This window comes from Cucurbita moschata, unplaced genomic scaffold, assembly GCF_002738365.1.
Source record: "Cucurbita moschata cultivar Rifu unplaced genomic scaffold, Cmos_1.0 Cmo_Scf00009, whole genome shotgun sequence".
In the NCBI taxonomy this organism is placed as follows: Eukaryota; Viridiplantae; Streptophyta; class Magnoliopsida; order Cucurbitales; family Cucurbitaceae; genus Cucurbita; species Cucurbita moschata.
Window position 1 is genome coordinate 456,394 of NW_019268525.1, and position 15,638 is coordinate 472,031.

Sequence of the window (15,638 nt, forward strand, 5' to 3'; positions counted from 1 at the left end):
AAAAAAAAAAAAAAAAAAGAAAAGAAAAGAAAAGGATAAGAACAAGGGGGTGGGAATTTATCCAGTGCTACTCAGATGTACCATCAAAACCCACACTCTTTACTTCTCCACCGTCCAATCTGATTTGATCTGACCCCATCTGTTCATTCTCCTCTTCATCTCTCTCTCTCTCTCTCTCCTCTTTTGGATCACTGAATTCCGAATATGCTTCTTCCCACCACTTGAGCGTTGTTTCGTTTTTTATTTTTTGTATTTCCTCTCCAAATTGGTAAATTATTTAAAAAAAAAAAAAAGTTGAAATTTGGATTTGTGTATCCTTTTCTCCGGGGTCTCAGTGGATTCATCATCTCAGTACTCTGGGAGAAACGGTGTGTGTTCGTGTTCATGTTCTTCTCTCTTCTTTCTTGTCTGAATCCAGTCGGAAGCCTTCTAGAAGTAGAACCAAACCCCCGAAATCAATTCTCCCCAACATTTTCTTTCAACCCCGGATTTTCAATTTCTCGTTCTGGTTTTGGTTCGATTTCAGTCGCTTTTTCCCTAGTTTTAAACGGGTTTTTGAAATACCCATTTCCCTCAGTTTCATGGATTGATCTTACAGACTGAAATCCCTTCAGAATCCATGGTTTCCAGGTCGTATTCCAATTTACTCGAACTCGCCACCGGAGAATCGCCGTCTTTCGGCCGTATAAACCGCGAAATCCCCCGGATTGTGACCGTCGCCGGCTTAATCTCCGACGTCGACAACGACCCATCCGAGAGCGTCTCCTCGGAGCCGTCCTCCTCCTCCACCTCTCGCGACCGGATTATCATCGTCGCCAATGAGCTTCCCATCAGAGCCCACCGGATATCCGGCAACGGCGGAGCCACCACCAACTGGACTTTCAGCTGGGATGAAAATTCCCTTCTCCTCCAGCTGAAAGACGGGCTGGGAGATGATGATTTTGAAGTGTTTTATGTGGGTTGTCTTAAGGAAGATATTCACCCAAATGAACAAGATGAAGTCTCTCAAATACTTCTAGAGACTTTCAAATGCGTGCCAACATTTCTCACTCAAGATCTTTACACAAGGTACTACCATGGCTTCTGCAAGCAGCAGCTATGGCCTCTGTTTCATTACATGTTGCCTCTGTCGCCTGACCTCGGCGGTCGATTCAATCGACCACTATGGCAGGCTTACGTTAAAGTTAATAAAATCTTTGCTGATAAGATCATGGAAGTGATCAATCCTGAAGACGATTTTGTTTGGATTCATGATTATCATCTTATGGTACTGCCTACTTTTTTGAGGAAGAGATTCAATAGGGTTAAGCTTGGATTCTTTTTGCATAGCCCTTTCCCTTCGTCGGAGATATATCGAACACTTCCGATCCGGGAGGAGCTCTTACGAGCACTCCTGAATTCAGATTTGATAGGGTTTCATACTTTTGATTATGCTAGGCATTTTCTATCTTGTTGTAGTCGAATGTTTGGTCTAACGTATGAGTCGAAACGGGGTTATATCGGGATAGAGTATTACGGTCGAACGATTAGTATTAAGATCCTTCCTGTTGGGATTCATATGGGTCAGCTTCAGTCTGTTTTGAGTCTTGGGAAGACTGAGGAGAAGGTTAGTGAGGTTATAAAGCAGTTTCGTGACCGGGATCGGATCATGTTGCTCGGTGTGGACGATATGGACATATTTAAGGGGATAAGTTTGAAGCTTTTGGCTATGGAGCAGTTGTTGATGACGCACCCTGAGTGGGAGGGGAAGGTTGTGTTGGTGCAGATTGCCAACCCTGCAAGAGGTAGAGGGAAAGATGTTAAGGAAGTTCGGGACGAGATGAAGGCAACTGTTAGGCGGATTAACGATACGTTTGGGAGACCTGGGTACGAGCCAATTGTGTTGATTGAGGAACCACTCAAATTCTATGAGAGAATTGCATATTATACGGTTGCTGAATGTTGTTTGGTCACAGCGGTTCGAGACGGTATGAATCTCATTCCATACGAGTACATTGTCAGTCGTCAAGGGAATGATAAGTTGGATAAACTCATGGGCTGGGAATCATCAGCTCCGAAGAAGAGTATGTTGGTATTATCCGAGTTCATCGGGTGCTCTCCATCCTTAAGTGGAGCGATTCGAGTTAATCCCTGGAATATCGATGCTGTAGCTGATGCAATGGAATGTGCATTGGAGATGGCAGATGCAGAGAAGCAGCTCCGCCATGAGAAGCATTTTAGATATGTGAGCACGCACGATGTCGGGTATTGGGCTCGGAGTTTCCTACAAGATTTGGAGAGGACTTGTAGGGATCATGTGAGGCAGAGATGTTGGGGTATCGGGTTCGGTTTAAGTTTTAGAGTTGTGGCTCTTGATCTGAACTTCAGGAAGCTCGCTATGGAACACATAATTTCGACTTATAAGAGGACGAAGTCTCGGGCTATTCTTTTGGACTACGATGGTACGTTAATGCCTCAAGCTTCAATTGACAAGGGCCCTACTTCAAAATGCCTCGAAACTCTTGATACCTTGTGTCGAGATAAGAAAAATACAGTGTTCATTGTGAGTGCGAAAACTCGAAAAACACTTGCTGAATGGTTTGCCCCTTGCGAAAAACTCAGCATTGCTGCCGAGCACGGATACTTTATTAGGTGAATTCTCACACAATGAATACGTTCTCTTGTATCGTTCCATTGATCGTACATCCGAAATTAAAGCGATCATCCTCCTCTTCTTTCAGGCTAAAGCAGGATGAGGAATGGGAGACCAGTTTGCCAGTTGCAGATTGCTGTTGGAAGCAGATTGTGCAGCCAGTGATGAAACTCTACACTGAAACAACCGATGGATCGACAATCGAAGATCGAGAAACCGCACTCGGATGGTGTTATGAAGATGCAGATCCAGATTTCGGTTCGTGTCAAGCTAAGGAGCTCCTGGATCATCTCGAAAGCGTCCTAGCCAACGAGCCAGTTACCGTAAAAAGTGGTCAAAGCATTGTGGAAGTCAAACCACAGGTACAAACTCATTGCCTTCATCGTTTAATTACCATTGTTTCTGATCTTCATACTCCATTAATTTACTAAATGAGTTACTTTTGGACTGGCTATAATCATGTGTACTGTCATAACTTTATTCGAAATCCTTAGAAACTATTCGTTCGATTATCGACCGGTAACTAACAAAACCGTTGATTTTAACTGAGGAGTATTTTTTCCTATCAACCTTAACAATGGATGACCTGATGACCGTAGGGCGTCAGCAAGGGTCTCGTAGCGAAACGACTACTCTCTGCAATGCAAGATAAGGGGACCCCAGCAGATTTTGTTCTCTGCATTGGCGACGACCGATCGGATGAAGACATGTTCAAGGTGATCTCAAGTTCCATGGCAGGTCCATCGATTGCACCCCGAGCTGAAATTTTTGCATGTACGGTAGGGAAGAAACCAAGCAAAGCCAAGTATTACCTCGACGATCCATCGGAAATTGCAAGGCTGATGCATGGTTTGGCTTCGGTGTCGAGGCCGAACGTCCCGCCTTATCCATCCCCAAGCTGAACAACAAGGTGCATAATAAGCTTGAAGTTTTTGATTTGTCAATCTCTTTTACACTTCACATTGTACATACTGCTGCAGTTCCACGCAAGGAAGAAAGTAAAAGATGTAAATGAGCGGGGCTTTGATGAACTTAAAAAAAAGATATGTGAAAAAAAATGTTTTTTTATTATCATATTATATTTTCCATGTATTTTTATTTTTCCTAGAGCTATAACTATTTATTTAGTTACTATGTTTGTGATTATTTATTTAAAATTTTCAAAGTCAATTTTACAATGGAAGATTAATTTATAAAATTAATTTTAAATGCAAACTTACCTAAAAATTATGGCAATGAGTAGGGTGATTATTAATAATTTAATGTGCAATAAAATTCAACCATTTTTTGTAATCAACATTATTCAACAAAATATTCTAAAATTTTGGTACAAGCAAGATAGCTTTAATTTTCTTTAATGCATATTTATTAACTTTTCTTTAATAAAATTTAATTATACAATAATGATGAACTTTAGGTCGTTTCAATAATGCAGAATATTCAATATATGTAATAATTTTTTTACGTTAGTATAATTTTCTCCTAGGTCACTTATTGACTATTTACAATTAAATTAATAACCTATAATCTTTATATTGATGGATATTATAAATGGTAAAAAAAAATATCAATTTTGAGTTTTTAGGACATGAATTCCAACCGACTAACTTAAACCTTATCCAACTTGCTCTCGATGAGATCATAGAGATGTTCACGAGGTGGGTCAGGACTATCTCCATCATCTCGAATATGATTCTCGTCTCCAACTCCATTTACCTCATTTTTTTTCGTTTAAATGGTGATTTTAGTCATCAAGCTAAATAGATATATTGGGTGTTTGGTGTCATAGTCATGCTCGTGCAAGGCGTGTTGTCCCGCATGCCCATGTCATGCTAAACCCTTTATTTGATTTTATGTTGTATTGTCTTACTATTATATTTTCTGTTTACGTGACTATTGAGCGAAACATGTCTAGGCCTGCTAGATCGGAATCGCCTCAAAATGTACCATAAAGGATGCAACTAGTCGTCAACTCCTCCCGCCTAGATTTTGCATTACTGTTCGGTGAAATTATGTTTACGACTGCCAGACCTGAATCACCTCAAAATATATTATAGGGGATGCACGTAATCGTCAATTCTTGGTACCTGAGGTTATATGCTTTCTAAGCGGTTCTAATGTCTCTTTTTTATAGCCTATAACATTGCTTTCAAAACCTTATTTTCGTCTTGCTTTCAAACTCTTTCAAAAATCTATATGCCCGTTTTCTAAAATTTTCTTTTCAGAATTTCCATTTTTCAATTTCTTCATGATAAAGATCACGTGCGATCTGTGATCAAACAAAACTATTTCACATAGATGATAATGAAGCCTCAAATTCGTAAAACAGAGTCAAAGGTTTGAGCATACGTTGTTCGGCTGCTATAGACAAAGTAAATCCGAATTAATTTAACTCATTCGGTAGTGAGATTGAGTGCAACACAATCAAAAAGTGCAGATGTGACACCGGATTGGTTGAAATCATGGAGGACGGAGATACCAGCGTTTTGAGTTCTGCCCAAGATAACTGTCGAACGAAAAAAGGAAATATAATTAATTGAGGCTTTGAAATTCGATTAAGAAAACCAAAATGCACGTGGCAAGATGTAAGTGGTGAAATTACTACAAGATCTCTCTTTAGAACAGCACCGATGGCGAAAGCAAACCGCGGAGAAGAGAAGCGTCCACTGGCATGCCTGCCTCTCAATAACCCAACCACACGACGCGGCAAAAAAGGGATAAACCCCAATATTCTTCCTGTTCTACCCAATTCCCCGAATCATTTTTCTATGCTTTCCTTCTAATTTCTTCCTTTATCCTTTTGCTTTCCTCCTAATTACGCTATCTAATTTCATCGGACTTCGAGAATTTTGCGATGGTGAAATCCGCGGGGGAGCGGCAGGGATCTTCGGTGGCGCCTTTTCTGAAGAAATTGTACGAGATGGTCGACGATGAGGCAACCAATTCCATTATCTCGTGGAGTCCGAGGGATGATAGCTTTACGATTTTGGACATGACTCATTTCTCTGTCCACTTGCTTCCTAAGTACTTTAAGCACAGTAATTTCTCTAGCTTTATGCGGCAGCTTAACATCTATGTGAGTTTCTTGTTTGTTTTATTGTCGTTTTGAAATTTTCGATGCGATGTTTGTGTTCTGTTTTTTTTTTTTTTGGCCTTGCTGATTTTTCTTCTCTGGTATTCATTCTAATAGACTTGCGATATATCTTATCTTGTTTATGCAGTCGTCATTTGTTGTTCTTGAGTTCTGATTAAATGGGAAAGTTGCTCTGTCGTGGACTCAACTTCTTTCTAGTTGCCCTAATTGGTAATAACGCAATTGAGGATTATAGGTTTCACGAACTGGGAGGAGTTATATTCAAGATTGACTTGGAAAAGGCTTCGATGGGGACTTGATTGAAATTATGTTAGGTCGCTTAATTACTCTGTTTTGGCTAATGGTAAGCTCAGGGGAGAATTTTGCCTCACAGGGGGAACCTTAGCCCTTTCTTTTTCAACAACACGTTCTGTACTGTGTTATCAACAAAAACATTGCAAATCCTTTTTTTAGTAAATGCCAAATAACATATACTATTTATTAGAACCAGCTTGCTCAGGGCCTAATAAGAGGAGCTGCACCATACATCATGACGTAGTTACCAGCTTCCTCTTCTTCAAATTCGTTATCATCATATTCTTAATTCTTCATCAAAAGTATTAGTTGGAAGTTCAAGGGATTCCTTATTTCCATCTACTAGCGTAGGTTGCTTGTGGTTGTACTGTCATTAGGAGTTAGGACTAGCACGTGGGTGATGATGCTACTGGATTGAAGGGGCGTCCATGGAGGTTTTGAAGGTTGGCTATTGTCAAAAGGGGATTTGGGTGGAGTACCATTGGGCAGGAGTTTCGTATTGGGGTTTTTCCATTGTCATAAATGCTCAGCGAATTGTTTTGTCTTTGGCCACAGAAAGGGCATTGTGCGTTGGGTCATTAGGCAAGGTTTGTAGTCATTGAAAGAAGCTCATTTTCTAGGATGATTAAAATGATTCCTAAGGGATTCTTGCAGGGTTGCTAATGCAATGAACCACTTGGATAAAACCACTCTTCAACATACTATTTACTGTCTGATTATGTTCGGTATATCGTTGAGGGTATTTCAGAATTTTTTTATTCAAATTTTCTGGTAGAGGAAGAAACCTGGCTCTGAGTTGATGTTTCATCCTCAACTAGAAGTGTATGGGTTTTCCTTCCTTCATGAGTTCTATTCAGTTGAAATTGCTCACTAGGCTGCTGGTCCCCTCCACCCACAATTTCTGAGCAGCCATTTTAACTCTTTTTTTCTTTTAGTATGTTCGTATTCCCGTGCAATAATTTTCTACTGCATGTACATTCAAGAAAATCTTCTATGTGATGGTGGCCATCAAAACATGATAGATCATCCTTTTGCTTGTATTGATTGGTTGAACACTTGAGGAGAATTTTCTGAATCCCAAACTTGTTGCACTACCCATAGTATACATGTTTCAATTCTTCTTGTGTTTCTCTTAGGTGCTGGTTCATGGATGTGCCCCAAGGCTTGCCAGACAAAGACAAACTAATCAGAAGTTCTATTTTGGCATTTGCCATGCGAAATGAACTAATCGGGTTTTGTTAATCAGAAGTGAAGAATAATTATAAAACAAATTTGAATTAGGAGCCTGAAGAGAAAGCATTGAAGTTCGCCAAATCCTAACATTGCCACACGATCTATTTAACCCCACCAACGTATATGTGATTTTAGTATTTGGCATTCTGAAATAGGGATGAAGAGAGAAATGGCTCTATCTTGTCACTACTTGGACGCATGCCTCATGCAGCTCTTAGGTTTTCTGATAGTCATCGAAGACCAATTAAACAAGTGAATTTTTGTTCTTCTAAATTCATTCCCCCGAGCAGGTTGATCATTGAGTGGTTGGGGTTGGGGTTGGGGCGACGGAGAAATTTCACAAACATCTCACTTTTTATCCTACTTTAAATTATATTTCCTTCGTCTATTGCCTTTTCTCTTACCTCTTTCTGGTATATTCTCTACAAATACTTATCGACTCTTGATTAAGTCATAATGCAGTCTGCAGAAATAGACTCCAACTGTCATTTTCTTTCCTTGTTTATTTCTTCTCTCTTTTATTTATTTATTTGTTTATTTTTTAGAATGGGTGTTTTGTTCCTGATGCTATTATTCATTGAGAAATCTTTTCAGTCAAGCTAGTTAGTTGTGGTTCGTAATGCATGTTTTTACTTTTAGACCCTTGTGGAAAAGGGAAAAACTGTTCAACATAATGGCGAACTAGAGGAGAAACAACTACATTTTCTCCATTTAGTTTTGAATTGTCACATCTTAGTTATATAACAAATGGCGTCTTATATTTCAGGGTTTTCGGAAAATTGAGACAGATTGCTGGGAATTTGCAACTGATGGATTCGTTAAAGGACAAAAACATCTGTTGAAGAACATCTACCGAAGGAAAAACATTCAGGGCACAGATCAGCGTAAAGCGTCACAGCCCCAAGACAATTCTGAGGGACAAGGTGAACTACATGATTATACAGGGCTGTGGAAGGAAGTTGAGAATCTTAAAATAGATAAAAATGCTGTAATGCAGGAATTGGTTAAACTTAGGCAGCAGCAGGAAACTTCAGAGAACAAGATGCTCCTATTGAGAGACCGCCTTCAAGGTATGGAAAAGAATCAACAGCAGATGCTATCATTCTTAGTAATGGCAGTGCAAAGCCCTGGATTTTTGGTTCAGTTTCTTCAACCAAAAGAGAAGAATTGGCGCATGGCTGATGCTGGCAATATGTTAGAACAAATTCCAGATGATAATCAAGTACCTTCAAATGGTTTGATAGTCAGGTATCAACGTCCAATAGATGAACTGCCAGCACCTCTACTTCCACCAGTGTCGGGTCTGGGGAAACAACAAGAATCTGATCCATTCCCTGATGGAATGAAGGACTTTTTCCTTAATTCCGACTTCATGAAAGTACTTATGGATGAAAAGTTGGACAATCACAGCCAATTTGTTCTACCAGATGTACAGGATGTCGCATGGGAGCAGCTTCTTTTAGCGAGCACTGTTTCTTGTAATTCAGATAATGTTAGAAAAGTTGACGACGAACGGGAGCCTATGGACCATGAGGACCATGAACTGGATATGGAAACAATTGATACTCGAACTCATGAAGAGAATCTGCAAGATTTCGAACTTCTAATCAAACAAATGGAGAAAGGTGAAAATTTCGGGTTGCAACCAAGGTTGGATGAATCGTATATCGAGAAATCAAATACAGTTAATCTTATGGAACTTATGGCATCTGATCAAGAAATCCTATATGAAACACCGGCGAAGATGCAAGGCCATTAAAAGACTTATATGTTTTTTTTGGCGGATTTATGTTTCTTCATGGATTTAAAATCTCAAAGATCAGTATAAGTTTCTTTTGTCTTCACCATCCATACCAAGTAACCATTGGTTGGCTATGAAGTTATGGTGATAAGGCTGCTGCTGCTGCTATTTCAATGTCTTGAGCAGAGTATTGAATTTCAAACAGGTTTAGGAATTTCGGCCATCTTTTTGTTGGTGATAACCTCAAGGTAATGTTTTTGTTTCAACTTGCAAGCATTATATCTTGTGGGCATTGTTACAATTTTAATGCACACACAGTCTATATATATATATATATTATCAATTTTGAAGAAGTGGTTTCTCAACTGCTTCTTGCCTGCCTTTGCCATAAGTTTTTCTGTATAGCTTGGCAGACACTCCTCTTGTTATGATCACTAGATATTAAATTTATTTGATGTTCATTATCTCTTTTGCATGTTCGTGCTCATGTACACATATCTCACACGATATTTGTTCATTTTTCTTTATTCTTCGAATATTTGTAATGTTTTGATCACTTTTTAAATTAGTCTTTTTAAGTTATTAGTTAAAACTTTGGTTGAAAAATGAGAAATACAGATGCTAAAAAATTTTCGTCGATTCATAATGAAGGTGGTTTTGTTCATGTATTCAAATATGAAGCTTTCAACACTAAAAGATCATATCTATAAGATCATATCTATATTTTTGTAGATTATAGCAACTAGATCCTTAGAAAATTAGAAAATGAAATATGCAATCCAAAATGTTGCTAAAAAAATGTACATCACTGACTACCGTGACCGTATGAAAAATTAAAAAAAAAAAACATTACCTCACAAATTACTAATTTAATAAATTTATATCTAACCAGACTCTAAACTTTAAATTATTTTGTTTAGATCTTATGATCAAAATATTGAACTGAGAAATGCTTCCCTCACAAAAAGTCGGACCTTTGAGTTCTCGTGCAGATCCTCCACAATTTTTTAGTATTAAAAGAAATATACAATTTTCTTTAGAAAATTCACCAAAAAGGATGAAACTCGAGTTTTAAATAAATGAATTGGAGTAAATGGATGCTTCTAACTTTCTCTCCATAATTGAAGGCCGATGTCCATTTCACATATCCCCTCTCTTCTAACATAAAATGAGAGAGGATTCATCTTATTGTTAATAGGAATTTACAACTACGAAGCAGCAAAAACTAGGAACTGCGCACGTCCGTCTAACCTCTGCTCTTCATTATACAGGTTCGTATACACGATCCTCTAATCTAAGGAGAATGCTCCATTGCAGTACCTGTAGAGCCCAAATACTAAATAATTTCTCAGTTTGTAGGAAAAGAATCTCTCTCTAAGTAAACTTTTATGTAACTACTCCCTTTGCAATATTTTGGCCCCGCTCGTTTGCCTTTGGGGTGGCTCCAGTATTTTCCTCCATCTATAACATATTCCATTTCTCTTAATAAAATAAGGGCCCTTTCATCATCCGTCAATCAATAGAAAATGACTTCAATTATTCTCATGACTCAATTGTCTTATTCTACATTCCTTGACTCGATTGTCTTATTCTACATTCCTAATACATTTGGTTGTTAAGGTAACTCGTAATATTAAACCCCAGGTAGGTAACCAAACCCATCTCCTCTAACTTCTTTATTGTTTACATGTCCTTTTTAACCCGAATATAAATCCATGGTAGTTGACTACTAGTATCATTCATCACACATAATGTCATGTATTTTAGGCATCCACGCTGAAAATTAAAATTAAAATCAAACATAAAACAATACCTGTTGCTGAATTTCTCCACCATATCAGAGGCATAGAGTACAGTTTCGTTGGCTTTCTCCAGAACCATATAAAGCTCTTTCCTTCTTGTGATTCGAGAAATAACCCATGCATTGTTTTTTGCTCTAATAGTTACTTCCACCTCCTTTTCCTCACCAACACCATCCTGTTTTGCTCGACTCTTCTCCAGATCAATCTTTTCTCTGAGTTTGCTCATGGCAAGTAAAGATTCCTTTGTGAGGGTGGTAACTTTTCCTGGAGGTGAAGCCCTGGATATTTGTCTATCACCATCTATCAGTAAATAACGATACCCACCAACATGATAAGCATTTTCCCCACCCCAGCCTTTTGACAATTTTTCTTCAACTGTCATGATCTTCAGGTAAGCCTGGAAGATAGCAAGAAATGCATCCAATGAGTGGAAGGAATTCAAACAGATGATTCATAAATCAGTTTAAATAGATATTAAAAATTAGCAAGAGTAGTCAAATAGAATATTAAGGCAATGTTACCTATCACGATGCTGACTACGTTTTTACATTTATTTTGGTAAATTTTATTCTTCTAAGTTTCCTTAACTTGGTTTAGACTCCATTAAAAGACAAAAACGAGATGATAATTGAGAATCAATAAATATTGGAACCCTATATTTTCTCCCTGTGCTCCTCTCTTCCTCTAAACTCTATTCATTGTCCAATTTTTTACATTCTTCTCCCAATGTAAATAAATGATATTTCCTCTCTTCTCTTGTCCTCGTACTGTTCTAATTCTTCCCTTTCAATCTGTCCAACACGTATTGCTTTGGCATAAATCACCATTTCACAAGCAATAACTATATCAACATAGGGAGAGAATTCATTAAGAAAAGAAAATGGTAGCAAGATAATAAAATCAATTAAAAGAGATGAGAAACTAACATTTTCAAGAAAATACTGCCTGATGATTGAAATGCCTTGTTCCCCATTAGGTATTGATGAAGCAGGAACAAGAAGAATCAGAGTCAGGCTTTTATGCTGATGTACATACAAGTACATTTGCTTCTCTGTTTGAAAAGGCCAGATTTTTGGGGTAGAATTGACCCGGCCACTTGCCTCCATACCCCAAATATCAGTTTCTAGAAAACCATCCTTTCCTTTTGACCATTTTCCATGCTGCAAGGGTCGTATGACACGATTACCAACATTTCCTCCATGTTGGGTGACATGAGAAACAGTATTTCCTCTAATTAAATAGGACCAAGAACTTGCGCTAGAAGATAAGACACTTGGAGTTAACCTCAGAACAGCATATGAAAATAAATTTGTAGTATCCTCCTGAAAAAGAGGTTGAAATGAACAGCTTTAAAATTTTGAATGATCTATATTATATTTCAAAATAAAATTCAGTTATGGATACGTATTAGGTTTTTAGCATCCCCAAGTGATTCAACTTTTATAATATGAAAATTGAATAGTACAATAAGTTATGATGAACATTAAATACTTGGAGATCAAACCATACAGGTGAAAGCGATGTAGACACCAGTAAGTCCTGAAATAAAATCAGAGAGTGGCACAACGCGTTTCCAATGCAAGAATCAAGTGTTCTAACAAGTGCCTGCACAAAATAAGTATATAATGCAATTAACTCCAATGAACGAAAATAAAAATGTCAACAAAGCTCCGACTCTAAGCTACTTTCTTTTTTCCTGATGAATCAGGGTAGCATGGAAACCAAATTGTTTCTCCATAACGTTAAGTTTGACAGTTCTTAAAATTCAAATTCATTGTCAACAATTCATATTTAGATTTAAAGACAGATTGATATCAAGACTTAAAGCTCTACAACTCTTACTGAAATAGCATAAAAAGATCCCAAAAGTAACCCAAGGAAAAGGCACAATGTAGATGTCTCGGAGGGATTAAAACAGATTGATCTAAAGCCTTAAAGCTCTACGACTCAAAGTGAAATAATTGGACTTTTGAAGACGAGGTGGTTTTGGAGGGATTTTCTGTAACAATGTACCACATATATTATCTCATTGGTGTTCCAACCGCAAGAATTTTTTTTTTTAACAACCTCCTAAAGATTATTAATGACTGGGAGACTCTGCTCTTGTTTCTTCCTCCTGAGTATTAATATGCATTCTCTCTGTTTCTTGTTAGTGAAAAAATAGTGAATCAGTATATTCTTTGTTTCTTAATAAAAAGAGAAAATAGGGGGGAGGGGAATAAAAATAATAATAATTAAGTGCATGACACGCATACAAGTACTTAAAGTTCTTTACAAGGACAAACCTGAACTTCAATGGCAGCATCCCGCCCTATGGTCAGCATATGTACAGTTCCACGTTCCTTTAAACAGTCAACAAATGATGGCAACTGCAATTTCTTACCAACAAGAAAATCTGCATCGAAAGAGAAGCAAGAGTTAGGCATGAGATACAGTAACTTCAATCTCAATCTGACATTCAGCAATTTCAATATTACCACAGCAGCACCTATCCAATGCAGACCGCTTTTGACATGCTGACAATTAGTAACTTATAATGCAATGTTTTGAAACAACGGTAACATATACTTGACTTCATGAAAAGGTAATTTAGATGAAAAGTGGCTGTAAATGACTTACCACTCAAATAATCCATGATGAAGGAATACAAATGTGATCTGGAAACTTCTCCAGAGGGTTGTTTCTCAAGTAATAACCTTATAGGACCGTGAAACATTAGAAAAAGAGAGTGAATTTCCTTCAGAAGCTTCTGCAATGCATCCATCCGCCAAGTTGCTTGTACCTCCTTGTTTTTCTCCACTACCTACCCCAGCATAGATAACTCGTTAGAAAGACGGAGAAAATAAAACTTGAGAATGTTTTTTTTTAGAGAACTACCAAGCATGACTGGAAACAGTGCAAAGGTCAGTTGCAACTACATTCATGGTTGAAATAAAAGAGACCAAAGAAAAAGGGTAAGGTACTTTTTTTTTTCTCAAAAAGAAACTTGATAAGTGGTAAGCCTTTAATTCTACCATATTGAACTTCCTTTAACCCTAAGAAGCCTAGAGTAAAATGTGAACGTTTCATTTGAATATATGTCAAAACAAACAGAGATGTCACCATAAATAATCAAGAAGTATTATAAACAAAACTCTAATGCCACAAGGCTGAAAGTAAATCTGAATTCTATGATAAAACACTGGTTATTTTGTAAAAACGAGGACATTTAACAAGTAATATTAGAAGTAAAGAAGGGAGGAAAAAAAACCAAAATAAAGTAGTCGACGATTTGAAGTAATGTGTAAAGAAATTATTGAACCAGATCAAAATATTTCCATCGAAATTTGCATGGATAATAAACATAAAATATGAGACCATATGAATGCGATCCCCAAACAAAATAATACTACTACCATTTACTGATACACGATTTCAAACAAAACTGTACCAAAACCATCCATATATATATGGCTCCGCCTCAAAAAATACATGAGAGTGCTTCTCTGCTTCAATGACCTCACAAGCTGCCTCTGGGGAGAATGTTCTGCATTAAGTTTTCATTTTTCATTTAGCTACCAACAACAAACAAGAAAATGTAAATATATTGAAGGAATCTTTGAACATAACTTAATTCGACTAGGTTTTACTTTGCTATCTCATTAAAACTACAATAGAAGCAGGCCTGAGTAACTCTCTAAATATTTTACTAAAGATCGTAACTGGAGGAGTGCACAAGGACCTTGTTTGGTGAAGGATTATTTTCAACCCAAAAGAAAAATATGCATGCATAATAGTTTCATTCGTCTTTCATACATATTTACAACAGACATGTACAGATAAAATTGAAAATAACAAAATTAAAAAGTTACAAAAATGTGACAGATTAACAATATAAACAAAGCAAGAAGTTTTATTAGAGAAAATTTTTATTCGATTATTTCACAACCAGTTCCCGATGTTCAATGAGCAATTTCTGTCGTTCTTATTTCTTATATCTACTCTTCAAATGTTTCTGCACGGTGGTTACCGATTGAAAAAAGGGGGAAAAAATTATACTGACCTTGTAAATGTGACAAGTCCTTCACTGAGCCCAATAATATACAATTGTTTGGTAAAGGGTAAATCGGCTGGATAGAAAAACAATATCTTATCCAGCTCTTGACCCTCCTGTTGTCCTCTCCTTGAATCAAATACGCAGAGTTTAATGGCCTCGGAAACGGCAGTAGTAGCAGTTGACAGGCCCATTATTTACTTTTCAAGTCAACAACCATCAGAAAGGAGAAAAATACCAATTAGTGATTCTTGCGAAAAGACCTCAATTTAGCTGAATTTCCCTAAAATAGGCATAAATCAGAGCCCAACACCACTAAACTTAAATTCAACGAAGTTGTCGGAGGAGAAGGCGTACCTCTACAGAAAGATCAACTGAAGCAGAGCCTCAACAAAACCCTAAACGCGAATGATCGTTGCACATGCCGGTGATTGGAGATTCGAGCATTGGTGCATTGGGAGAAAAGAGCCGCGTGTCTCAAATATGAACTCGTTTGAGCCCTAACGGACGACAGTTCCATGAATCGAAGCCAGACAGCAGAACCAAATCCAAGGTTTGGCGGAACTTCCAGAAACCACGCGCGGGAAAGAAACGAAAACGTAGCACTCTTGCATGTACTGAAAAAAAAATTAAGGAAACGTCCATCAAAATATTTAAAAAATAAAAAGTTCCGAAAAGATATTTAAATTAATAAATAAATATTTCATACTTTTTAATTGAATTAAAATATTGATAAAAATGTTAACATGTCAAAATAAATTTAATTCAATGAAAACATAATTTTTTAATTTAAAAGTCTCTAAACTAAA

The 15,638-nt window shown here is 37.3% G+C and overlaps 3 protein-coding genes across 7 annotated transcripts; 2 read left to right on the top strand and 1 right to left on the bottom strand.

Moving 5' to 3' along the window:
- Positions 1 to 140: 140 nt before the first annotated feature.
- Positions 141 to 3,724, top strand: LOC111447539 (alpha,alpha-trehalose-phosphate synthase [UDP-forming] 6-like). Its single transcript, XM_023086763.1, has 3 exons — positions 141 to 2,631; positions 2,721 to 2,994; positions 3,232 to 3,724. The coding sequence occupies exons 1-3, from the start codon at positions 620 to 622 to the stop codon at positions 3,532 to 3,534; spliced, it is 2,589 nt and encodes an 862-aa protein (XP_022942531.1). The 5' UTR covers positions 141 to 619; the 3' UTR covers positions 3,535 to 3,724.
- Positions 3,725 to 5,303: 1,579 nt separating this feature from the next.
- Positions 5,304 to 9,463, top strand: LOC111447493 (heat stress transcription factor A-8-like). 2 transcript variants are annotated; one of them, XM_023086694.1, is made up of 3 exons: positions 5,619 to 5,708; positions 5,854 to 6,069; positions 8,020 to 9,463. In XM_023086694.1, the coding sequence occupies exons 2-3, from the start codon at positions 6,034 to 6,036 to the stop codon at positions 9,010 to 9,012; spliced, it is 1,029 nt and encodes a 342-aa protein (XP_022942462.1). In that variant the 5' UTR covers positions 5,619 to 5,708; positions 5,854 to 6,033; the 3' UTR covers positions 9,013 to 9,463. The 2 variants fall into 2 exon arrangements, with proteins under 2 accessions (XP_022942461.1, XP_022942462.1); XM_023086693.1 differs by lacking the exon at positions 5,854 to 6,069 and having other exon boundaries at positions 5,304 to 5,708.
- A 604-nt stretch (positions 9,464 to 10,067) lies between these two features.
- LOC111447494 (vacuolar fusion protein CCZ1 homolog B-like) lies at positions 10,068 to 15,427 on the bottom strand. Of its 4 annotated transcripts, none has more exons than XM_023086699.1 (9): positions 15,187 to 15,427; positions 14,839 to 15,046; positions 14,217 to 14,322; positions 13,416 to 13,599; positions 13,082 to 13,191; positions 12,306 to 12,401; positions 11,723 to 12,118; positions 10,808 to 11,193; positions 10,068 to 10,314 (listed from the first exon to the last, which is right to left on the bottom strand). In XM_023086699.1, exons 2-9 carry the CDS (start codon positions 15,021 to 15,023, stop codon positions 10,284 to 10,286), a joined length of 1,494 nt encoding a protein of 497 aa, XP_022942467.1. In that variant the 5' UTR covers positions 15,024 to 15,046; positions 15,187 to 15,427; the 3' UTR covers positions 10,068 to 10,283. The 4 variants fall into 4 exon arrangements, with proteins under 4 accessions (XP_022942467.1, XP_022942465.1, XP_022942463.1 ...); XM_023086697.1 differs by lacking the exon at positions 15,187 to 15,427 and having other exon boundaries at positions 10,068 to 10,152; positions 10,246 to 10,314; positions 14,227 to 14,322; positions 14,839 to 15,044; XM_023086695.1 differs by lacking the exon at positions 15,187 to 15,427 and having other exon boundaries at positions 14,227 to 14,322; positions 14,839 to 15,044.
- Between the last annotated feature and the right edge of the window lie 211 nt (positions 15,428 to 15,638).